The 26,918-nt window shown below is 40.0% G+C and overlaps 1 protein-coding gene and 1 long non-coding RNA gene across 9 annotated transcripts in view; one reads left to right on the forward strand and one right to left on the reverse strand.

The window, feature by feature from the left end:
• The window catches only part of LOC145456510 (uncharacterized), a 487,292-nt gene that overhangs the window by 11,743 nt on the left and 448,631 nt on the right, over positions 1 to 26,918 (reverse strand). For 7 of the 8 annotated variants that reach the window (XM_080334643.1, XM_080334639.1, XM_080334637.1 and 4 more), the window contains 13 exons: positions 24,624 to 24,710; positions 22,704 to 22,776; positions 22,589 to 22,644; positions 19,072 to 19,113; positions 16,916 to 17,059; positions 15,335 to 15,484; positions 12,224 to 12,301; positions 9,387 to 9,506; positions 8,194 to 8,235; positions 2,205 to 2,348; positions 1,173 to 1,322; positions 438 to 545; positions 334 to 375 (listed from right to left, as the gene is read on the reverse strand). In XM_080334643.1, coding sequence (XP_080190769.1) covers positions 334 to 375; positions 438 to 545; positions 1,173 to 1,322; positions 2,205 to 2,348; positions 8,194 to 8,235; positions 9,387 to 9,506; positions 12,224 to 12,301; positions 15,335 to 15,484; positions 16,916 to 17,059; positions 19,072 to 19,113; positions 22,589 to 22,644; positions 22,704 to 22,776; positions 24,624 to 24,710 — 1,236 coding nt within the window. The remainder of the gene's footprint in view (positions 1 to 333; positions 376 to 437; positions 546 to 1,172; positions 1,323 to 2,204; positions 2,349 to 8,193; positions 8,236 to 9,386; positions 9,507 to 12,223; positions 12,302 to 15,334; positions 15,485 to 16,915; positions 17,060 to 19,071; positions 19,114 to 22,588; positions 22,645 to 22,703; positions 22,777 to 24,623; positions 24,711 to 26,918) is intronic. The other variant, XM_080334638.1, reaches the window with a different exon arrangement.
• On the forward strand, positions 3,047 to 4,864 carry LOC145456531 (uncharacterized). The gene is made up of 2 exons (XR_013920627.1): positions 3,047 to 3,985; positions 4,603 to 4,864. It is a non-coding gene; the product is annotated as an uncharacterized LOC145456531 (long non-coding RNA).

A 26,918-nucleotide genomic window follows, 5' to 3' on the forward strand; every position in this document is an offset into this window, starting at 1 on the left:
CATTAATCCTTAAGCATAGCATGCAGGATCGGAAAATTTCGACAAGCCGACAGAGCTTGTTCGCATGACACAAATCTCTCTACATGCATACTCTGTGCTTCGTGTCGAAGAAGTTTTGGCTCGATTTAGTGCACATCTCGCCAAATTTCACAGGAATATGCGAATTTCAGCCAGAGCAAAGTCACTCTCCAACAAGCATCAAAATCAGTATAGTGTATAGAAACGTATCGCGTTCTACACGGCATACAGCCCGAATGGCGACCAACTATTTCGCGAATGCCGGGCCCGAACCATCAATCTCGCATTCGAGATTCGTCGTCACAATCAACCCACCTTCTTAACCCTCTTCATACGTTCCGCGAGCACCTTTGTTTCCTGCAAACACAATACCGAATTTGGTACCGGAGAAAGACAAAGAGTGACGGCGTAGAAAATACCTCAGAATGCTCTTCTTTAATCTTCTTCAATTCTGCATCGTATGCGTCTTTCGCCTGTCGCTTCACGACCAGCTCTCTAGCGATGTCCTTGCTACTGGGAGCGGCTCGCTGAAATGCGAAAACAGGATTTGAATCTGTCACTTGTGATTTTCGGGAACACACCGGTAACAGTTTATCTCAACATCGTTGTCCGGATTGTTACTCAGAGTTAGCTACAGCAAAATTAGAAACACATTTGAAAAGGACTCAGAAAGTGGATTAGCAGATTCACGACGTCCCAGCGTCCCAAGATTCACGACGTCCCAGCAAGTTACGACCAGTAGCAAAACGATAGTGTCCAACACACTTGTTTTACTTGAGCAGTATCAACGGAAATCTTTTGCCGCACGCACACACAATAGATGAACCAATAACGGAGAAGTGGCGGAAATATTCCGGGGCATTCATCATCATCCCACAAGCTACAGACCATCCGATATCAGAATTTGGACAATACCAGTCTTCCCAATATTTGAAGAGACACTGCGGCTTTCAATGATACCTTTCAATGGTAATATAACAAATAACATGAATATTTACAATAAATCTACAGTCGAGCGGAAAACAGTTTTCCAGTAACAGTCGTAAAGACCAGGAAACAACGTTTCAGCTTTTTTACGCGGAGGAGAACTCGTACCATTGTACAAAAATACCAATCAACAAGACAAGAATTTTTGGAAAATACGCGCGGCTCACCACAAATTCGTACAACTTCGACTGCAGTTGAGAGTTACGATGCTTTTCGGCGCGGAGCTGGTTGTCCAGAGATTGGTTCTGATGTTTCGCCTGATCGTATTTGGCTTCCAGCTTGCGGCAGTGTTCCTTCACGGTTTTCATGCTGGGCTCCTGCGGATTCGCGACAGGCGTTAGCGACAGATATCAAATCGTCACAATTAACATCATCCATCGCAAAACACCTATATTTAAACTATGAACTTTAATAGCTGTTTTGGGGTATAGATTGCCTCCATCCCAACATCAATTGAAATCATGGTGCGGCCACCCCATGACATTTTTATGGGGTGGCGGCTATAACGCAGAGCGAATGTTTGTAGATGTTATAGTTTTATAGTCTGACTCCAGAAGGTTGCGTTTACGGTTGCGTTTATAATTCGCTGCGTGTTCCCTTGCGTTCGACGGACCGGCGTAACCGCGCCGTACGGCCTTGTTGGCTGACGTACCACGACCTGTCTATTGCACACGTATTCGATGGATCACACTGACGAATATATTTTGATTCTGTCTCCACGACTTATAACTTTATTGAATCAAACAGTACTCCCGACTTATAAATTGAGTAGACTGAATGAATGAATAATCATTCTACGTGGTATTAGACGCGTATATTATATTCTAGCCAGAGAGAATATTTGCACCAAATCATCATACGATTTATCTCTCTCATCACTACTCACAAAGGTATTATCGGGTTTTCACTTCAGGGAATTAAGTAAGGTTCACAACACTCCCTCTTGCTCAAATCTTAAAATGGCGTTAACAATATATTTCGTTAAAGCGGCCACCCCATCAAAATGCATGAACGCCCACCGTCTGCGATTACGAATTAGTGAGTCCGGGATATCGCATAGAAACCTACTATTTATCAATAACTGATACGCGCTCTAATAATTGCCAGCCAAAAATATTTGTGTTTATTTCAATATGAATACATTACCGTATTCTAGTGCACATTGAACTTAGGTACCTTCAATAATATAAGAAAATCACCTTCGGATTTGCCTTGGTATTCAAGCGACTCTCGAGCTCTTCCACTTTTTGTTCCAGAGATTTTGTCTTCTCTTGCTCCGCCTCCAGCTCTTTGTCTTGCTCGAAAAGACCTTGCTCGTACTCGTCGATCTTCTTAAGGAGCCTCTGCTCGGAGGAAAAGCGTGCGTGTCAGCAGTAGGTATGCGACGAAAAAGACTTTTATATGCACATTAGGGGTGTTCAAATATGACTTTTTTTCTCTAATTGTACAAGCTACTTGATGATATTGTTAGGTTACCTAATTAAAGCCTGCACACACAATTTGGGTAAATTCCAACCAGTAGCCCCATTGCTACAGGATAAATATAATTTTAATTTATTGCATAAAAATAAATAATTTTTTTTTTCAATTTTCTGTTCGACCCATGAAATTGTTAGATGGTCTATAGAAACAATGTTCACCAAACTTCCAACCAGCGGAAGCGGAGTTACTGACGTCGAAAATTTCGGATTTGAAAAAAATAGTATTTACGGTGAGCAAACATATAATAAATATTAAAAGAATTGGTCACCGTATATAATCATTTATTCAAATCCAGAATTTTTCGACGGCAATAACTCCGCTTCCACTGGTTGGAATCTGACATGGGGTAATCGCGATCAGTGATGGTTATCGATTACCACGATTACAGAATTTTCAAGTAATCGCAATCGATTACATTCGAAAAAATTCCGAAGTAATCGTAATCGACTGCTTCCCATATCTAATTGATATCGTTATGAAAAACGATTACTTTTTATTTGTACAAGGAATATGATATAAACTGAACATAGGTGAAAAATGTTAAGCCGTAGAAGTGGAGTTATTTCAGCTTTTCCTTGATAAATCTGGGATTATCCTTGATCGGTTGGTCATCCCAGAATTATCATCAAAAGACTTGAATTAATCCGCTTCTACAGCTTGGAATTGGGTCAAATTTGTTATCCGTCGTTTTTGAAGACAGCGCAACAATTTCATGGGGTTGGAAGAAAAATTTTTAAAAAGTTTTTTTTTGCATTTTTAGGCAAATTCAAAATTTTCAAACTGTACGAAATCCGCGATTATTGGTTGGAATGAATTCAAATTTGGTGTGCATCGTTTTTTAAAGGTCAACTGCATCTTCAAAATGACTTCACCTTATTTCGTACATTATGTGGTTAGGAATATGAATAAAATAATGAAAATTGAAATTACCTGATAGTTTTCAAGTAATTTGAATTACAAATCGAAATTCCGGAAAACGGAAACGAAATCACCCAGCCGTGAAATGACGTCAAGCAGTTGACACAACAAAAGTCCTTGTTATTTCTGTTGGCTGTTAGGTGGGATTATTGCTTAGATTTGCTGTGGATTTGGGTCTTTGAGTGGGATCATGAAAGCTGTGAAGGAGATAATTCATAGAGTCAGATGTTATGTCGCGTATGGTTGGTCCAATACGCAATATGCCGTACCTACAATGCATTGACATCGCTGCCAAAACCCATCCATATACCGACAGGCGACCGGACGCCATTAAGACCAAAAGTGCGGACTTATAGACAACCAAAGGCAGAGTCATTTTCAAATGCGAATCACTAACAAGTATCTTGCTTCAATGAAGTATCCGAGATACGCAACACGCAAGAAAACTGACTACTGAACACGGGCAACTCTTGCCGACGTACTGCAGTAGTACCGTTCATATTTTATTTCCACGCACCAGTGAAATTGTGGTAATGTCAGAGGAACGCACTTCTAAAGCTATACAAAGTGTCCGAAATCGGTAAGTGAAAATGTACTGTGTCAGCTATAGTTTTGTAAGAGTGTAACTAACCGCTTATAGTAGTATTGACTGTGGTATGGTATTCATCGAAGTATTATTATTGTTTACACTCATGTGCATGTGCAAATAACTGAAATATGTATGCCTTGAAAAACTTGTAAGTAGAAGTGTACATAGTCTGAAATAAAAACACTTGAAAATCAATTAAGAAAAAAAGATCTATAAATGCATTAGTTACTATAAAGGGAGTTCATAACCTGCTGACTTCATGACGTATAATGGTTATATATCGCTGACCTCCTATTAATGGAAGAGTTGCTATTACTTTTGAAAATACACTTCTTTTTGTGTACGGTACATGTGCGGTCATGTATTCATATTAGTTACTTAAGTTATTGAATGAGGAGTGTCAGATATCTGTGACTGAGCCTATCAATATTGACCGCTCAGTAAAAGATGAAAACTTATCAATATCATCATAATAGTCGTAAAGTTAGGTAGGATGCAGTTGGCAATCCTTCATTTTTATGATACTTCCGAACAGCATTTGATATAGGTCTACTGCCTTCGATTCGACTTTGTTATAAAACTCAGCGATATTTTTACTCCTGCTCTAGATTCCTGCAATGATGAAGTTGACGCATTCATTAAAGCAAGACCAGAAACGGCCGAGTCGACCAAGTCTATTGTGATGATTCATCCTCATTCGACAAACGGCGTCGTCAAAATTAGTTGAAAGAAGCTATTGCTGGACACAAAACTCTATATTTCTCTCCCTGACACAGTAGTACTGTTGATGGATTGCTTATGTTGCATTTATTATTTTCAATACAACTATTCCTTCACGAAGCATTGTAAAATTGAAATCCTTTGAAAGTACTGGATTTGATCGGATTCGCAGACAGGATTTTTCGTTGGCTTTTGTTGCAGAATCCCAGTGGCCAGCCAACAAAATTTCCGTGTACAGTTTTTCTCAGCTTCCTGAAACGCGTAATTGTTGTGTTACTGACGGGTAATTATTTGGCACCCGACTCAAAATTTTATGTGAATGAGACTCATTCGCTCATGCATCAAACTGGATGTTATAATTATATGACAATATTCCTGCATCAAACTGGATGTTATAATTATATGACAATATTCCTGTTGATATCTATAGCGAGACAATCTCCAATACATACTCTTGATTGAAATCCTGATAATGCTGTGATGCACTAATAATTCATTCGTTGCTCGAGGGACCTGTTTGCAGCACTTCAACTCTCCCCTGATAGTTAGCATAAGTTGGCAACCTCCATCCTCTCAACTGTAATTGATAATACCAAGATTAATAACTGAAGGAGGTTCTCCACCACATTACACATACCGGTGTATTTCATTTGGTCTAGACAAGCGGCTTAAGCTGAACAAGCTAGGCTGATCATACTATATATCGCTAACATCCTTAGGTTATATAGTCATCAATAATCATACTCAAACGACCCCTCGTTTTCGGAGCAGCAAGAAGTTCCACTGATATAGGATCGAGCACATCAACACTTGGAACGTGTCCTCGTTTCAACATTACTTTCGTAAGTGGTGTGCCCCAGGGCTCAGTACTTGGACCGGTCCTTTTCACCTTATACGTCAACGACATTTTTGAAACCTCCTTATTGAACACCACACTGTTCGCTGATGATACTCACCTCCTCTCTTCCGCATCTTCGACGGCAGAGCTGGATGCCCTGACTGGCGACCAAATGCCCAAAGTCCATGAGTGGACGGCCCAGAACAACCTTTGCATAAACGCCTCGAAATCGCAATTGCTGACAGTCAATTCAAAAAATAACCTAACCGTTAATATCGCTGGTCAGCCCGTTTCCAACACAGATAATGCCAAATATCTCGGAGTTTTACTGGACTCGAACATGTCCTGGAAGAGTCATATTCAGTCCCTAGAAACTAAATTATCACCGAAGTGCGGCCTGTTCTACAGCCTTGGGCGCTTCATGCCAGCATGGGTTCTCCTGTTGCTCTTTAAATCCTTAGTCCAATCGAAGTTACATTATGGCATCCTCTGTTGGGGGGCTGCCAGTAAAACTGCACTCAAGCCACTGCAGAAACTACAGCATAAAGTGCTCCGAATCATAGCTAGGGCCCCAAAGGGGCCTGGCTGCCCATCCAATAAGTCGCTGCTGAAGAGATTCGGCGTCCTAAACATAGAAGATATGCGGAAACTAGAAATCGCCAAGTTTATGTATCAGTTTCACTGCGGTCGTTGCCCCGAATATTTCAATGACTTCTTTACCTCTGAATCAAAAGCGCGCACAAGTACAACACACGCGCGTCCACGTCGTCCAAATATCATATGATCGACCGAAAAGATCATCGCTCCATCAAATATGCCGGACCTGATGTGTGGAACAGTATCCCGCCGGCCATCCGACAGTCGACGAGCATGTCCACATTCAAGTCGAAATACAAGCAATTACTACTAAATAAATACAGTCCATCCTCAAGATTACCGGACCACGACTGACCTATCGATCTCGCTTCCCATGACATGCCGCCCTATTTCTTGTCGCTTTCTTTTTCTAGACTGTACTCTTTACTTTCATTCAGTGTGCATGCCTCCTCTTTACTACGCCTAGGCCAAGGTGGGTGTCCGATTCCATTGACAAATCCAAGTCGCTTCGACATCTTCCTGTCTATTCATTGTATCGCATTTTTTGTGGTGTAATGAACTGATAAAATTGCTAATAAACCAATGATGATGAATGATGATGAAGTGAGAGGAAAAAGCATACTTGCATTCGACATCTGAATACTCGGACTCGCCTGGTGAATCCATTACAAGCGAAACCTCCGCCATAACTAGAACTAAAATAAGCGCCCTGCTACTGCAAGACCGCCAACCCTATAGCATACATCTGCAGCGGCCAGAAGAGATGTCAACTACATGACGTCACAATGAACATTCCGCTTTTTCTGTAAACATACCAATATTGGGACTTTCGGTCCAAATTACGGCAATTTCCGATTAGTTTGAAATACGGAAAGTCGGCCATTTCGGTATGAAAAAAAATTCTGAACATGATTCCGCAAAGTTGTCTATGAAGATGTAGTTGACCTTTAAGGCAACCTAACGATTCAATCACGTAGCCAGCAAGATTCAGGAAGAAAGGTTATTTTTGAACAGCCCTAATTACCAGGTTAGTGATAGCACAAACGTATGGTATTTAACCTTCACAATTCATTATTACGTCAGAAGTATTAGGTTTGCTCGTCATTGCGTAAGAAGTATCCAGACATAGTGAAAGGATACGGTATTCGAAGTACGTTGCACATTGTAGTGTGATTGTAAGAACACCCTCTGTGCTGTATACCAGGTTATCATGAATACACTCCATACGCCACTCTGCCTAGTTTCAAACAGTAACTTATGCAATATGTATTGATGTTTGGTTAGCCTGTGCTTAGGTAAACGCAGTTTGATCGTTGCTGCTTGGCGAGCAGTGGTCCTACGTAGTAATAAGTACACCACGCGGACAAGGATTTGAAATTTTGTACTCGTCAAACACATAACATTACGGTTTCCATAGCAGCTGCGGATATATATCATAACTGAGCCGTTCTTTGTCGTATCTGTATTAAGTTGAAGGCAGAATTTCAAGTTCACTTTATCTTATTCTCATGATTCTACTTAACGTGGTCAAGCACTCGCTATTTCATAATTCGTCTTTACTCAACATTTGGATCTGCCGCCGTACCCATCCACTTATATACCATGTTAGTGTGGGTGGTAGCTAGAATCAGGACCAAAACAATGTTCTAAGAAGCAAAATAAATGTAATCGCGAGTAATCGTGATTACTTTTCCAATGTAATCATAATCGACTACTTCCTGATTTTGCAGTAGTCGTAATCGCAATCGTGAACGCGAGATTCATAAGTAATCGTAATCGACTACTCGTGGATTTTGCTGTAATCGTAATCACAATCGTAATTGCGTGATTCATAAGTAATCGTAACCGCAATCGATTACATTGAACACCCCTAACATAAACATTTCATAAATTAGATTAAGATCAGATTACCGGTATACCGAATTATGTGGTTTCCCAAGTCTGCCATCACAACAGCGTTTTCAGGCAGACAATATTAACAACTTCATGATGAATAATTGACAATAGTCAACAAACGTCTTGAACAATTAACTGAACACAATACCTCTATCCGAACTTTTGTATCAGCTTTGGCATCCGACAGTTTCTGAACATGAATAATGGAAGAGCTTATTCGGGGTACAGAACTTAAATATACAATTAAATAGTATATTCATATTGATATGAATCCGAATATTTTCAGCTGACCTCGTCAGGGGTAATTGTTGGCAACTAGTAGAGAATTGGAAAGAACATCGAGGCGGAGAGAGTGCATAAGCGCAATGTACTATGTTTAGATGGTACACAAACTCCTTCTGTAGGCACAAGCTTGGCTGGCTACGCCCGATGAATAGATGTGCTATTAGATGGCTTAAAATAATGGACGGACATTGAAACATGTTGCAAATCCCTACGGATAACTAGAATAGCAAATCTTGTTCTCCCAGAAAGGCAGAGACTACAACAGTGTTAGTTATACTCATGAGGTCGGTGTAGCCTATACGCTTCGCCGTCAAAAAGCAGTGAACTTAAAGTGTAAGCTCACCTTTTTCAAAATCCCCCTGCAGCTCAGAAATTTGAAAAATGAAAACCCAAATGAACAAAATCCAAAAGAAAGATTGCAAGATGATCTGAAATCTGCATGTTATGACATCGTCACTCGATGACGGGTAAAGAATGAAGTCAAAATTATAAGAAATTATCGGTACAGAACAGAACGAACAATTCACTTTACTCAGTTATCAATGAATTGATGTCGCCTAATTTCAGCAATACAGACGGACTGGTGAGAAATCACTTGAAAAGATGTCGCAAAATTTGATATTACTAATGGCCAATGCAACGCTAATTAACTAATACAGTCATGTTCCTAATACCAGTGTATTGTATCTATGTAGAATATCTCACTCTTATAAGCGCAAACATCTCCCTTCTAATCTGTTATCTGGCTATCTCTATTTTGATTCCCTTGCCAGAATAAGGACGATCAGTAGATGTGCTCAAAATATTGGACAGACATTACTTGAAAGTGAATTGTATGGACAGACATTACTTGTAGAAGCAAAGTGAATTGTATTAAATTTGTTTGCTGATTATAACATGATGCAACTCCCTTTGGGTGATTAAAATCGTAAACCATATTAGGTCTCCGAGAAAGTCAGATACTATGACAGTGTCAGCTACACCGAAGCTACACCGATGAGGTCGCCGTTGCCTCTTCCGCTATCAAAAAGCGGTAAATTCAAAATGGAAGCTCACCTTTTGAAAATCCTCCTGCAGCTCTGAAATTGCAGACTCGTGATGCTCGTTCTGCTGTTTTGCAAGGTTGGCGGCCATCTCTTCCCTTTCCGTTGCTGATTCCAATTCTTTGGTCACATTCTACGAAAAAAAATCAAAACCAAAATGAACGAAATCCAAGAAGAAAGATTGGAAGAAAATCTGAGATCTGCGAGTAGCGACATTGTCACTCGACGAGGGGTAAAAATACAAAGTTATTTTGGAATCTGTACTAGTTGCTGACGATTACCCCTGACGAGTGTCACCCACAAATAGTCGGGTTGATCTCATGTATATATTATTCAATTGTGTTCTGAAGTTAAGTAGATCCAAGTAGTCAATCATTTTATATCGACTTGTACAAATGTACAGGAACAGTAAAACAATGCCAGATTGCCTCCTTATTAATTATATATTTTTAATTGAAATTTTTCCTGTTATAGTCAATTGCTTCAGCGAGAACAATATACGGAACCAACACAAAACTGAAGACACTACAATCTACAGCACAGCAAAATTGTGTGACCACCAAATTCTCACCTCGTTCATCTGTTCAACAGTGCCACTTTACCTTGCTAATTGTTGTTGCAGTGTTGCAAACTTCAAGTAAAGCAAGGTGAGTTACTTCCAAATATTAAGAGAACCATATTCGCGTAGAGCAGTGGTTCTTAACCTTGCCCCCAGCGCCCCCCAGGGGGCGCTGGCGATGTTGAAGGGGGGCGGAAACGCTCAGGGGGCGATATGGGGGGCGCTGGGCTCATGGGGGCGGTATGGGGGGCGCTGGAGAAAAATGGCTTCGCAGTAGATGATGTGGTGATAGTACATATCCTTAATGAGTATTCAGAGCAAATTAACACCGAAAACTTCGTTACATATAAGCTTCAAAATACATATAGGTTTAATTGTCCATGGGCGCCTAAATGACTGACACCGAATGTTCCTGTCTTGGAAATCTGAACCGCAGAAGACGAATTACATCTGGCAGGGAAAAATAATATGTCAGTGAAGAAATACCAATCTGAAATCGTGTGCGTCTTTTAGTTTAGTACGATTGGGCGACAGGGATGGGTTGGGCGATATCCCCGTTGAGCGATTCTATATTTTTTGATATTGCAGACAGGGGGTCACGAAATAACATCATGCAACGAGGTCATACCAACGGGTTCGCCTGCCCGAATATGTTTAATTATGGGTAACGAGCCCTACAGTTTCCAAGAAACCTCACAATGTTCGCTTTAAGTTTTGATGAGTCTGCGCACACTCAACAACTCACTGCGCTGACCCTTGGACAACAGTGCGTAACGACTAAAAAAAGGTAATAACTCCGGATTTGTTGTGCGCAACGTAGATTTTCTGTGCGCAGAGACCGTGTCAGCACTGCGCACGTGCGCAGCTTAGAGGGAACATTGCACTCAGCTCTACCGGTAAATGTGTTTACGTGAGCAGAGAGAGGATAAAAATTGATCTCAATTTACATGCAATTCCCGATGATATTGACCAATTCAATCATTAATTAGTGAAATTTTTCGCACTTCGCGCGACTAGGCGAGAATAGCTGCCTTAGTAAATGTATACCCAATGTAGATACCTAATAGGCTATCAGCAAATAGCGGACAGCCTAATGGGGGTCTGGGAGCGAAGTCCCCCGGAAGTTTGGTTTATCACCCGATGGGGGCCCAGGACCAACGTTTTATGTTTGGGGAGGGGGGCTGACGAAGTGCTGTTACGGCCCTGGTAACGAATAATTGTACCTGCGGGAACGCCCGAATATGTTTAATTATTAATTACGTGCCCCTTATTTTCCTATACAACAGCTCACTCAGTGCTACTGGTAAATCGGATTACGTGGGCTGAGAGGATAAAAAGTTTATAGCGAATTATAAATGTAATTACCATGCATTATAGCAAATTTTGGTACCTAGGGCGACCAGGTCACACGAACTTTGCTGACCATCAAAATCACGATATGGGGTTCGTGGGGGCGAAGCCCTCAGAAGTTCGGTTTATCACGCTATGGGTGCGCAAGGCAATCGTTTTTAGGGGGGTTGACGAAGTGCTGTTACGGCCCTCCCTCTTACTCATTGTCTTTATTACATTCCTTACAATATGAAGTTGAGGGGGGCGCTGGAGCACGATAATTTTTGAAAGGGGGCGCTGGACGAAAAAAGGTTAAGAACCACTGGCGTAGAGCATAATGATCGAAAATACTAGAAATGAAGCAGCTTGCTATAGCAGGTTGCTATGACAATTCCACTCGCAAATCGACAGAAAAACATTCTGAAACTACTTTATACTTTAAAAAGGACGAAGTAGCAAGCTGTTATGCTGAAGTGGATGTAATCTGAACACACTATCATGCTAGTGCAAGTCTTAAAAATAGATTCATGCAGAGTTTACAGCACGGACGAGAGAGAGAGAGAAAGAGAGAGAGAAAGAGAAAGAGAGAGAGAGGAAAAAAAGAGAGATAAAGAGAGAGAGAGAAAGAGAGATGAGAGACAAAGAATCCAAAGAGTAGTGGTACCCCACTTGTACAACTAGTGAAACAACTAGTAAATTTGAAGGTTTTTCAAAGTTGAGCATGAGAATGACAAATGTATGCAGGACATTGGCTCGTTTCGCACTATACAGTTTTGCTGCATCATTTACAGGAAAACTGGAAATTAGATTAGAATTAAAATAGGAGCATAGAAGACTGCATTTAACTCTAATTAGTCTAGAATTATCTAGTTGTCCAAGTCTGCCTAGAAGAATTGAAAAAATAATACAACCGACAAGACTTGAAAAAATAATACAGAGGCACAAAAGGAGAAGCAACCTACCTCAAGTTCCTTCTTATACAAAAGTTCCTTGGTTTCCACTAGATCCGAGTGAGATTTGTTGGCTGCATCAAGCTGGACCTGAAAATCGGCTATTATATATTTGCTTCACGCTTCGCGCATTCAATTTTCGCCATATTTCTTGCTTGGTAGCCTATGCCTTGATGACAATGAAAAAACGCCTATTTACCCGATTGAGTCTAACTATATTCGCAATTACGAGAGAAAGTAACATCGAATGCAGCAACGACGGAAGACATAGGTGCTGCCGTACCCTCTTGTGATGTCATAATGAATACTTGACAATTGTCGATGACATCATAGCTGCAATAAAACGCAGTTTACTCCAAGTGATTGCTATGTACAGCCTTGAAATTCTGATGAGGCGTTTTTTCACACTGGCATCGTACTCGTTAACATTAATTCATATACAGCCGAATTTAATCTTCAAACGTGCGATTATTATTCAACTGTAACTGCAGTAAGAGCAGTATGGGCGCAGCGCATACCACGACCTGATCACTAGAATCCAATTTTTACCAAATAGCCAATGGTTTGATGTTTGATATTGGTGCACTCGTTACCAGTCCATCCGGTGTTGATCAAGTTTATCGAAATATAATATTTTCCCGTAGAAACGAATCGAATAAAATCTGAATCGGTGCCATGGAGAATCTGATGTTTCATTAATATTGCATCGAAATTAAACACTGGGCCGTGCCCATAACAAATTAAACTATGCACATTTACAAGTCACAATGCGCGATAATTCGGAATACTAGAATATCAAGCAGACATCGAGAATGAATACATGAAACAAATGATTACAAATTCGAAATCGCCGATCATATCAGTCATTTGTCTCCAACATAAAATACCATGGGGTTCTGACATCACATCGAGTAGCTCGTACCGCGACAACTGTTTGCAAAATTCATTTCGTTTGTATCATATATGTTTGCACTGTCGATGAACCACAGCCTAAATAAAGGCTATGGATGAACTTATTATTTGATATTATACTGCTTGTAGCCTACTTTATAGGCCTACCGTTGTAGATGGCCTTCATTGTGAATAATAAATGGTCAAATGAAACAAATAGGTTGACATGGTGTTATGCTGAACGTACAGCAATATTCTAACTAAAGCAAGACTGCATGCGTGGGCATTGCTACTTTTATCAAATGGCTCATGATAAAAAAAATTGTGATGTAGACACCATCGTCAGAATGAAGCAACACGGTTTGTCACCAGCAGTGTAAGCACAACTTCGGTGCCAGCCAACAACTGCCGCCGTTGAAGGTACTTTCTCCATTCTTGGCACGCCACTCAGTAAGGCCAGCCACTTTCTAACTGAGGATGTAGGAAGATAAAATTTGTTGTAGGTCACTTCATTGGTCAGTTTTCCAGTTAAAGAAGTTTTGGCTCGATTTAGTGCATATCTCGCCAAATTTCAGTTCAATTACAATTACAATTACTTTCATGCATGTTTCAATTACATTACAATTACAATTACTCCATGCTAAAAATATCAAATTACAATTACAATTACAATTACTCCTTGCATGCTTCAATTACATTACAATTGCAATTACAATTGCTGCTGTTAAAAACATGTAATTGAATAATCATAAATTCAACCGTGCTCCTTGACAACCGTAGCGTCGTATTTAACAACAATTCAAGTCTAGTTCAGATTGTGTAGTAATCTAGTTCAGATTGTGTAGTAATAAATGCGTTTATGTGCGTACATAGTATACTATGTAAGATGTCATTGTGACGTAATATAAGCGTGTTTTGTATGCTCGGTAATTATGGCTCACGTAATTGGAAATGTAAAATGTTATTTACCTAATTTCCTATGGGTTAGGATTAAGGATAGGATGCAGTATGTCGTTGAAAAAAGTATTATAATGTATGCACGTGTTGGATTTGCGTATATAGTATATAATTAAAGAAATAATATTATTTTTATCGAGGGACGTAGGAATTAGGATGAGGAGTGAAAACAAAACCATGCTTTGTCAGATAAGACGTTATATAATATCCAGTGGTCTGGATAGTTAGCCAGACGAAGTAACGATGCAGCATCGTGATCTAAAATCGTATTGTAGATTGCCAACCCACGGATAGATGCGCAAGATGTGAGTCACGGATGAATGCACCGACAAACGTACTGCAGAGCTGGCTAAAAGCAGCAAACTTTGTAGTTCAAATTAAAATCTCGTCGGGGCAATGTAACTGCTCCAAAATAGCCGTTTAAGGCCGACTGTTCTGAAAAGTGAGAGCGCCGCAGCAGCATGACCACAACAATGACCAATTACGCCCAGCGATTGTTCAGAACAATGCCGATTCCCAGACCAGCATAGCGGTAAAAATAAAAAACTTCGCCTACAATGGCGCAGTCAATGAGTCGAGGGCTTCCGCGAATGGATCCACCAAATTCCTTGTCGACATTTAAAGAGAATGCATTATAAGTCAATTATTTTATGTTGTGCTAGTCAGGTCTCAATAGCAATTTAATGTAATTGAAATTGTAATTGAGCAAAATTTTTGTCGAATTACAATTACAATTACACAAAATTAAAAAAATGCTTCAATAACAACTACATTACAATTACATTGAAAAATGTAATTAATTACATTCAGCTCAATTACAAATTACAATTGATCCAACTCTCGTTAGGACCAGCAGCAAAACGATAGTGTCCAATAACACACTTGTCTTACTTAAGCAGTATCAACGGACATCTTTCGCCGCACGCACACACAATAGATGAACCAATAACGGAGAAGTGGCGGATATATTCTAGGGCATTCATCATCATCCCACAAGCTACAGCCCATCCGATACCAGAATTTGGGCAATACCAATCGCCCCAATATTTAAAGAGACACGGCGGCTTTCAATGTTAACTTTCAATGGTAATATAATAAATAACATGAAATAGTTTACAATAAATCCACAGTCGAGCGGAAAAACTGTTTTTCCAGTAACAGTCGTAAAGACCAGGAAACAACGTTTCAGCTTTTTTATGCAGAGGAGAACACGTACCATTGTACAAAAATACCAATCAACAAGACAAGAATTTTTGGAAAATTCGCGCGGCTCACCACAAGTTTGTCCACCTTCGACTGCAGTTGAGAGTTACGATGCTTTTCGGCGCGGAGCTGGTTGTCCAGAGATTGGTTCTGATGTTTCGCCTGATTGTATTTGGCTTCCAGCTTGCGGCAGTGTTCCTCAACGGTTTTCATGCTGGTCTCCTGCGGATTCGCGACAGGCGTTAGCGACAGATAGCAAATCATCACAATTAACATCATCCATCGCAAAACACCTATATTCAAACTATGAACTTTAATAGCTGTTTTAGGGTATAGATTGCCTCCATCCCAACATCAATTGAAATCATGGTGCTGCCACCCCATGACATTTTTATGGGGTGGCGGCTATAACGCAGAGCGAATGTTTGTAGATGTTATAGTTTTATAGTCTGACTCCAGAAGGTTGCGTTTACGGTTGCGTTTACAATTCGCTGCGTGTTCCCTTGCGTTCGACGGACCGGCGTAACCACGCCATACGGGCTTGTTGGCTGACGTACCACAAAGCCCGTCTATCGCACGCGTATTCGATGGATCACACTGACGAATATTTTGTTTCTGTCTCCACGACTTGTAACTTTATTGAATCAACGTACAACGACGTAACAGTACTCCCGACTTATAAATTGAGTAGACTGAATGAATGAATAATCATTCTACGTGGTATTACATGTGTATATATCAGGGTTGTAACCAAGTCACAAGGCTCCGAGTCGCAAGTCAATCTCACTTTTATAGTTTTGACTCGAGTCAAGTCGAGTCATTTCAATTCACCACTGAGTCAAGTCTGAGTCCAAGTCAGCGAGCAGAGGGTCGAGTCCGAGTCATGGAATTATGACTCGAGTCCGAGTCTCCAAGTCATTGTGTTCACTTCTCAGTTTCCAGTTAAGTTAAAGTCTTGGTAAACGGTTCGCATTTAAAATATACCAATTTCCTTCACTCCTAGCAGTTTCTGGTCGCATTTTCAAGTACGAGTACCAACAGGCGAAATCCCAATAGTGTGTGGGCTTCGGAATTATGATGAAATGTCGGTATTGGCCGTCTGAGTCTCGAGTCAATGATTTGGTTCGAGTCATGCGGAATGACTAGAGTCCAAGTCGAGTCAATACACAGATCGACTCGAGTCGAGTCGAGTCATTTCCCTATTTTGAAAAAATGACTCGAGTCAAATCGAGTCATCAGAAAATCGTGACTCGAGTCGATTCATTACAACCCTGGTATATATATTCTAACCACGAGAGAATACATGCACCAAAACATCGTACGATTTATTTCTCTTATCTTCATTCACACTACTCAATACAAAGGTATTATCGGGTTTTCACTTCAAGGAATTGAGCAAGGTTCACAACACTCCCTCTTGCTCAAATCTTAAAATGGCGTTAAACAATATATTTCGTTAAAGCGGCCACCCCATACAAAATGCTTAAACGCCCACCGTCTGCGATTTCGAATTAGTGAGTCCGGGATATCGCGTAAAAACCTACTATTTAATAATTGTCAGATAAAAATATTTGTGTTTATTTCAATATGACTACATTACCGTGTTCTAGTGCACATTGAACTTAAGTGCCTTCAATAAAATAATAAAATCACCTTCGGATTTACCTTGGTATTCAAGCGACCCTCGAGCTCTTCCACCCTCTGTTCCAGAGATTTTCTCTTCTCTTGCTCCGCCTCCAGCTCTTTGTCTTGCTCCAAAAGACCTTGCTTGTACTCGTCGTTCTTCTTAAGAAGCCTCTGCTCGGAGGAGAAGCGTGTGTGTCAGCAGTGGGTATGCGACGAAAAAGAATTTTATATGCTCATTAAGGGTGTTCAAATATGACTTTTTTCTCTAACTGTACAGGCTACTTAATAAAATTGTTAGGTCACCTAATTAAAGCCTGAACACAAAATGTGAGTAAATTCTAACCAGTAGCCGCTTTGCTACAGGATAAAAAAATTTTGATTTAGTGTATAAAAATAATTTTTTTTTTAATTTTCTGCTCGCCCCATGAAATTGTTAGGTGGTTTATGGAAACGTATGTTCAAACTTGGCTCAATTCCAACCAGCGGAGGCGGAGTTACTGGCGACGAAAATTTGGGATTTGAATAAAATAGTATTTACGGTGAGCAAACATATAATAAATAATTTGAGAATTAGTCACCGTAAATACTATTTTATTCAAATCCAGAATTTTTCGACTGCAATAACTCCGCTTCCACTGGTTGGAACCAGACATGCGGTAATTGCGCTTAGTGATAATAATCGCAATCAATTACATTCGAAAAAATTCCGATGTAATCGTAATCGACTACTTCCCATATCTAATTGATATCGTTATGAAAAAACGATTACTTTTTATTTGTACAAGGAATATGCCATAAACTGGACATTGGTGAACAATTAAGATATAGTATACCATGTTAGTGATAGCACAAACGCATGGTTTTCAAACTTCAAAACTCATTATTACGTCAGAAGTATTAGGTTTGCTCGTCATTGCGTAAGAAGTATCCAGACATAGTAAAAGGATACGGTATTCGAAGTACGTTGCACATTGTAGTATGATCGTAAGAACACCCTCTGTGCTGTATATCAGGTAATCATGAATACACTCCATACGCCACTACCTCGCAGCAGGATAATAAACACCACTCTGCCTATAGTTTCAAACAGTTTCTTATGCAATATGTATTGATGTTTGGTTAGCCTGTGCTTAGTTAAACGCAGTTTGATCGTTGCTGCTTGGCAAGCAGTGGGCCTATGTAGTAACAAGTACACCACGCGGACAAAGATTTGAAATTTTGTACTCGTCAAACACATAACATTACAGTTTCCACAACAGCTGCGGATATATATCATAACTGAGCCGTTCTTTGCCATATCTGTATTAAGTTGAAGGCAGAATTTCAAGTACACTTTATCTTATTCTCATGGTTCTATCTAAAACGGGTCCAGCACTCGCTATTTCATGACTCGTCTTTACAACATTTGGATCTGCCGCCGTACCCATCCGCTTATATACCATGTTAGTGTGGGTGGTAGCCAGAATCAGGACCAAAACAGCCCCCCCCCCACAATGGGTATATTATTACGTAGCAAGCAAATGATGCATCGTTTATAGAGAAAGTTGTTATCTCATTAGGCCTTTCCATTGCAATCCTTATGTGTTCCAATTAATCTTCTACGATTAGTTCTAAGAAGCAAAATAAATGTAATCGCGAGTAATCGTGATTACTTTTTCAATGTAATCATAATCGACTACTTCCTGATTTTGCTGTATTCGTAATCGCAATTGCAAACGCGTGATTCATAAGTAATCGTAATCGCAATCGATTACATTCATAAAGTAATTACCCCATGTCTGGTTGGAACTGAGCCAAATTCGGCGAGCATCGCTTCTATAGACAACTTAACAATTCCATGTGGTGAACAGAAAATTTTGAAATTTTCTTCATTTATTTTAAAATCTTCTCCTGTAGCAATGCGGCTACTGGTTGGAATTGAAACAAATTTGGAGTGCAGGCTTCAATTAGGCAACCTAACAATTTTATCAAGAAGCCAGTACAATTTTAGAAAGAAAGTCATTTTTGAACACCCCTAATATACACATTTAATAAATTAGATCAAGATCAGAATACCGGTGTACCGAATTATGTGGTTTCCCAAGTCTGCCATCACAACAGCGTTTTCAGGCAGACAATATTAGTAACTTCGCGATAATTGACAATAGTCAAGAAACGTCTTGAATACATAACTGAACACAGACCTCTATCTGAACTTTTGTATCAGCTTCGGCATCCGAGAGTTTCTGAACATGAATAATGGAAGAGCTTATTGGGGGGTACAGAACTTCAATATACACTGAAAATAGTATATTCATATTGAAATGGCCTGGGATATTTTCAGCTGACACTCGTCAGGGGTAATCGTCGGCAACTAGTAGAGAATTGGAAAGAACATTGAGTATCAACAATTGTGTCATTAAATATGTCAGCTGCATGAAATTTTGAATAATCAAGGAGAGAGCGCATAAGCTAAATGCACTAATTTTAGATGATACACAAACTTCATCTGTAGGCAAACGCAACAGGGAATCTGTCGTTCTCGTAATTTTTCGCGCAAGCAGGATTATCCAACAAATGTTGGCCAATGGCAGAATTAATTTTGACTGTTCTGAATTAGGGTTCAAGGGATGACTCAAGGGTGTGCTCTAATAAATTTAGGGGCATGCTGTTCATGAGGTCTAAACCATCTAAAAATAGTAGATCTAACTTGAGCGCTCTCCCCGCCCCGATTATTTAAAATTTCATGCAGGTGAAGTCATATTTTGTGATAGATTGTTCCAATTATCTATTAATTGCGCCTGTCCGTGGAAATATTCGGGTTCATTTCAATTGGAATATACTGTTCAATTGAATATCCCAGCTGTAGCGTAGGGATGTTTGACCATTTCACTCTCTTAACTCAAACATCACCCTTCTAATCTGTTTATCAGGCCATCTCTATATTCAGTGCACTCAGCAACAAAAGCATTCCATTCAATGACAATGAGAGCATGATATAATGAGATCATCAAAGAATGAGATCATCAAATTCAAAGTGACGAATTTAGAGCAAAAATTTCCATATATCATAAGTAATGTGCGTCACACCAGAATTATCCAGATACAGGATTTAATAAAATAGTTTCACAAGGGCCGCTTACAGATATCACCACTGGACTGATCCAAATATATCAGCAAGATGGGAGCATAATTCACTCAGGGTTGTAATGACTCGACTCGAGTCCGACTCGAGTCACGTTTTTCAGATGACTCGACTTGACTCGAGTCATTTTCTCAAAATGCGGAAATGACTCGACTTGGACTCGAGTTATTGCGCATGAATCGAACCAAGTCATATGACTCGAGACTCAGAAGGCCAAGACCGACGTTTCATTGTAATTTCGAGGAATAGTTAAGTAATCACGCTATTGGGACTTCGTCTATTGGTACTGGTACTTGAAAATGCGTCCAGAAACTGCTAAAAATGACGAAAATTAGAATATTATAAATGCGAACCATTCGATATCACCGAACAGAGTTATATAAAGTGGATTTAACAAGCCTTCAACTGGAAACTGGGCAGTCAACACAATGACTTGGACTCGACTCGAGTCATAATACCATGACTCGGACTCGACCCTCTCCTGGGTGACTTGGACTCGGACTTGACTCGGTGGTGAATTGAAATGACTCGACTTGACTCGAGTCAAAACTATAAAACTGAGATTGACTTGTGACTCGGAGGTATGTGACTTGGTTACAACCCTGAATTCACTTGCCAGAATACTATAATAGGACGATCAGTAGATGTGCCTAAAATATTGGACAGACATTACTTGTATAAGCAAACCGAATCGTATCAAATTTCTTTTGCAGATTATAACATGTTGCAACTTGGGTGAGTAGAATCGTAAAACCATATTAGGTATCCCAGAAAGGCAGAGACCACAAGAAGTGTCAGCTACACCGATGAGGTTCGCGTTGCCTATAGGCTTCGCAGCTAAAAAGCAGTAAATTTATAATGTAAGCTCATCTTTTCATAATCCTCCTTCAGCTCAGAACTCAACACAAAACCCCTTCCTTTTGAAATGAACATTCTGAGGCTAACATTCAGTTGCAATTCAACAAGCCGTGTTATCAGTGTTACGCAAATTAGCGAGATTATTCTGTGCACGCATATGGAACAATTTAACACGAAGTGGTTGATAAGAAAAGGTAGCGCCAAAGAGGCAAAGATTCTTAATTTCGCGAAGGCCTGCTGTTGAACGATGTGAAATCAGCAGATATGGTTGTTGCATATATAATATCATCTTATGAAATACGTCGGAGCCGGAGCTACTCCCCAAATAATTGGCTCCAGCTCCAGTTGAATTTTATGTAGAGCTCCGGCCCCAGTGAAAATGAAAATCGAATCGAACCAAGTTTTGTGTGCAGTGTTTTTCAAGGCAACCTAAAAATTTATCAACAAAAATTTATCATAATATCCAAATAATTGAATATCTATTTATAATATGTGAACAACCTCAATGTGCAGTGACTCGAGTACAAGTCGCATCAAATTAAAATTGAGACTAGAGTAGACCTGGGCAAAGTGCGACCCGCTGGCCAAATGCGGCCGGCTAAGCTATTTCGTGCGGCCCGCGACAGGTTGATCGTAATTCAAAACATAAAACTTGCTTTTTGAATGACTAAAATCATAGGCTGTATCAAATGAACAGGAAATTCGTTTACTTCGAAGCCTGTTCATTAATATGCCACGATTACGCTGCCTAGGCACCTCACATGTGTTATCCAGATTCAAAATGAAGGCAATGTGGCATAGTATGAATAGCAATTGAAGTCACAAGAAATCACTCTGTCCATATAGTTCAGTTCAAACCTTCTTTGTTGCCATTGTCACTGTGACAATGTCACATTACGCATGATACTGCATGTGATTCAAATTGATATGTGATACGTTTTCGAATCCCCTATTCGTAAAACAAGTCAATCAGTGCTCGCGATTACTATATGACTCATCATATCAATCACCCATAAATTATTAACAGGCATGCCAAAAAAAGCCGAAAAGGGTTTACGTTTAGACTAGAGCACTAAATATTTGTATACTGGATTCAGGGGTAAACATGCCCTTTTAGTTTTCGCCGAGCATGTAGCCGAGATTAAGGATAATAATGAAAGTCGATCTTATGACAAAAACACGAAACACATGGTCAGGGGAGGGAGCAGCACAGAAAAACTGCTAGCTTCGCGCAACATAAAGGCTTTTAAGCTGCACAGTGCACACTGCTCGCAAGGTAGCGAACCAGAAAACGAGCTTCGTACTATTCCATATACAATTCAGTGCAGTGGTTCTCGAACTCGGAAAGCATCGGAAGGGAGACGCGAAGCCAAAGTTTACCGAAAAAATTCACCCCCAGCTTTTCGTTTATGCTCTGTGTATTCTCCGACTTTTATATTTCAGAATTCTCGCAGCAACAGCCATAACCTTCCATGCCATCAACCTATCCGTTGGGATTGTTAGCCTTCTGGCTACACTTCTTAATATTTTGTAATAATTAAAATCGCGAGTGGGGATGAAATTTCGAAATATTTTTGAATATGCCAGCCTCGCAAGCTAGATTAAAAGTAAAAACCAAAATTTTCACTAGCCTCCCTTGAAGATCATTTTTACTCGTATCCGAGAGCAATCGCCAAGTAACATCAGCTAGTGTTACTTCAACCATCTCCAATACATACCGGCGGAAAAACAAAAACATTATCGACGCCCACGTCCCTTGCGTCGAGATTCAACACTGCAAAACTCCGCAAAGTAAGCAACTTTCCATATCAAATGAGCAACAGTGAAACTTACGCGACGATTGGTTAATGGTGGGCGGCCCCGCCAAGTCTGGCTTCAAGCCAGGCCACAACGTCTCTCCCCTGGTCTGAAAAATCATAGAATTTGACATTTCAATACAATTAATGGGGCAGTGTCCAACTTTATCCGATTGACGATTGAGACGTGAAATTTTGGTATATTTGGCAGACCAGCACGAAATTTGACATGAATAGGCACTTGAGAACCGCTACTCTACCATACAGAAATCGGCCTTGGCCAGACTTGTACAAACTAAACATTGAGAGTTGATGGTCAACTAACTAATGATTTTTTGAGTAGTTCTAGTTGCGGATTTAAAAAATTGTGTGGTTCTAGTTCTAGTTGCAGATTTTGAAAATTCAGTAGTTCTAGTTCTAGCTGCACATTTGAAAAAATAATAGTTGCCGAACAACTAGAAAACACGTATGGTGGTCTTCAGCGAAATGCCATTGTTTTGCTGAATGATGTTTGCGCAGCCATTGCTCGCTTAGAGCAATCACTGCGAACGGTGGCGCAGCCTTTTTGGGGTCGGAATATCTTCCATTTCAAACTTGAAAGCCCGTTCTTTTGAAAAGTTGATTCAATGTTTGACATTTCCGATAAAATAAAAATTAATGTGTTGACTACAATGAAATCCAGTTTTGTACGGTTCTAACCTTTAATGACTTGGGGAGCCCCTACGTCACAGATGGGCAACAACTTTTGAGAATGATGACAGGCAAGAAATACGTTTGCTAAGTCAAAAGTTTGCATCATATCAGAGGGTGTATTATTTTCTAGTAATTTATAAACTGAAAGCAATGAATTACGCGGTTACCACAGGCTTCTATACGGATGTGTTACTATACGGCAATTAATAACTTGGAGTCAAAGTACAATTATAATAATTATCCCACGTAATTATTCAAAACAATGATAACCCCAAAGTAATTATTAACTCTTTATAATCACACCAACCCATAGAAATGGCCTTCCAAAAAATACCAAATGTAAGGGATGTTAAAGCTTGGTCACTATCCCGAGCCGTGTGTAGCTTATTAGTAAAATCGTCTTGTTGTTATGATAATTTCGCAGAAAAGTAACCCGAATTCATCTTGTAGGAGCTTCAGCCGACATAATGCATGCTTATGTCATTATCTTAAATTGAATAAACCCATGTTACATTGACTTTATTATGAATACAGAATACGCCAGGGATCATCTACCCCTGGCATGAGTGCCAAAAGTTGCACGCAAGACGGTTTTTCATGTCACGCTCAGTGATGAGATGTGCATTATTATAATCATGGTTCTTGCAAAAGAGTTCAAAATGGAAAAAGCCCGAAGGTTTATCCAGAATAATTCGTAAATTAACTGGGACTGATTTTTATTTTTCTTCAAAATTTTTCCGGACTTAGCAGGTATAGTCCGAATTTGGCCCGCAAGCTGTAAAATGCTCAAGTCTGTACTACGCTAATCTACATGTCTTCGGAGAACCCTTAATTTTCAGTGAGTCGCTAAAAAAGTCCACCACAAACGTGCATACCATATGTGTTGTAATCTGTAGGACTACTAGTAAAGCTACTCAGGCAGACTGACTTAGTTATAGTTGATGGTCAACTAACTAACGGATTTTGAGTAGTTCTAGTTATAGTTGGTGATTTTCAGCAGTTCGAGTTCATGATTTTGAAAATTGATGATTTTGAAAATTAAGTAGTTGTAGTTGCAGATTGGGTAGTTCTAGTTCTAGTTGCGAATTTTGAAAGTTGAGTAGTTCTAGTTACAGTTGTAGTTGTGAGTTTATAAATATTGAGTAGTTCTAGTTCTAGTTGGAAATCCAGTAGTTTGTACAAGTCTGGCCTGGCCTTAGTCGCGCAGGAGTTTCGAATTGCCAACATACTGCTATATCCAATCCAGAATTTTACTGGCTCGTACCTTTATATCCACGGGTTGCGAAGACGTTAGACGCATTCGTATTAAAGTCTCTATACGCTCCTCCTTCTTTTTCTTGTTGGACTCCAGCTGCCAAGTTCAACGGAAGATCAGACCACGGTTCAGCAAACGCCTCGTGACACATAGCGCCCGCAGGTGGTCAATAATGAAGTACATTTCGGAATACTCAGGACCACATAACTGAAGCACTCTCTTTTTACAGTAAGATTTTGAAGTAGCAAACAGATTTGGGATGAGTTTGTGTCCATTCAAGTGAAATTGTCATAGAAGCCCATGTCTCGGGAACTGGATATATTTTCGAAGATCGTACCTATTTCTTAATGTCATTTTGTTGAGTTGGCATAGCGATGCCTACAAATTTCAAAAGTAGCCATTTTGATTAACTGATGAAATCTACTTATATTTATAATTGGTGCTTTTACAAACTTGCACTCAGATCACCTTATGCGTGAAAAAGAGGGATTAGATTATTTTCTAAATTGATAAGGTTCTGCGTTGGTCTAGGTCAGGGGTGGGCAAACTACGGCCCGCAACATTGTTCTGTGCGGCCCGCGAGAGTCTAACGAAACGTTTTGAAAATATTAATAAAATGTGTACTAAAAATCGAATTAATGCAGGGACTTGAATAACTTAGTATATTTCACCATGATAATTCTAAGACAGTGGTTCTCAAACTGGTTTGGCTCCTCCCTTGACGGCGTGTGAACATCTGATTGGGGGCGCGAAGCTGAGCCCTCGGCGCTATTTACATCAATTCATAGTTATTGCTTTGTATTTAGTCTGAATTACATAGTTGAAAATCTCTCATCCATCCACATTCCACAGTCATAAACCTCGATGCCATCAAACTACCAACTTGGTTTGCTAGAATCCTGGTTGCGTTTTGTGATATGACGATAAGGGTGCGCGAAATCTTTCACCATCATAAGGGGGGGGGGGGCGTGTCTTCAAAAGTTCAAGAACCACTGATCTACGGTCACTAGGCTACTTAATATCACAGCGGGATAGCTGCAACGAGATTGACATAATTTGAATCACTAGTGGGATACTGGCATAATTTGAATCACCAGTGGGATTTCAGATTGGCCACTCCATTCGGGCGTGTTTTAGGTAGATTCGTTGTCTGTATGCGTACAAAGGGGGTAATTATAATTTATCTACACGTAGTAGAAGTGTGTTCGAAGCTAATATGGTTATGATACTGTCAGCAATGTGTGCCCTGGAACTGCACCAAAAGTGGAATTAGTAAATCTATGAACAGATCGCTGCTCACAGATTTAAATTTCAATCCTGCTCTAAGAATCGGGCTAACCGACTTTCATCACTATAGTTTTGACAACTTGGGTATTGAGGTCCGCCAGCATATGCAATCTCGCCACTATATGTTTCTGACACGTGTACGATATCAAAAGCAATTTTTTTCTTGTTTTAAATTAGCACATCCATTATCTCCATGTCCTCACTATATAATCAAATATCAATCTTGCGTTTTGGTTTATAATCCCAATTTTATATAGTGCAGCCCGCAAATGGATTCAGATGTTGAATGCGGCCCACGAGCTAAAAAAGTTTGCCAATCCCTGGTCTAGATGTAACGGTGCAAGTACAAACATGGTAGACACGGGTAATATAACAAGGATCATATGCTTGCTTGGTTGTGTCGACGAACGTACGATATGCGGTACGAGCTCCACTTAGGTACACCACCATAAGAAATCCAAGAGAAACAAAGATGAAATTTCGTCAGCACGAGTCCACGTCAATTTATGTTGAAGTGCATTCAAAACACCGACGAGATAGTTAAAGTATGCTTGTTTGTACACACGACAAAGTACAAGCCATTGTATTCGGTGTCCGGTCAATACCGAGAATGCTATCACCAAGAAGGACATTACCAAGAATGGACACCATCAATGGATATTACCGAGAATGGACACCGCAGAGAAGGGACATTACAGAGAATGAACACCATCGATGGATATTACCGACAATGGACACCACAGAGAAGGGACATTACGGATAACGAACACCATCGATGGATATTACCGAGAATGGACACCACAGAGAAGGGACATTACCGAGAATGAACAATATCGATGGATCTTACCGAGAATGAACACCACAGAGAATGGATATTACCGAGAACGTCTGTCGCAAATTGTCTGTTCTCAGTGGTGTCCATTCTCGGTAATGTCCATCTAGGTAATAGTATGGATCCATTGTATTCAACAGCCAATAACAGCCTATGCTACTAGTTGCAAATGAGCTAAGTAATAC

This window comes from Botryllus schlosseri, chromosome 14 (assembly GCF_051294905.1).
Source record: "Botryllus schlosseri isolate E-star chromosome 14, Bs_hap1, whole genome shotgun sequence".
Lineage (NCBI taxonomy): Eukaryota > Metazoa > Chordata > Ascidiacea > Stolidobranchia > Styelidae > Botryllus > Botryllus schlosseri.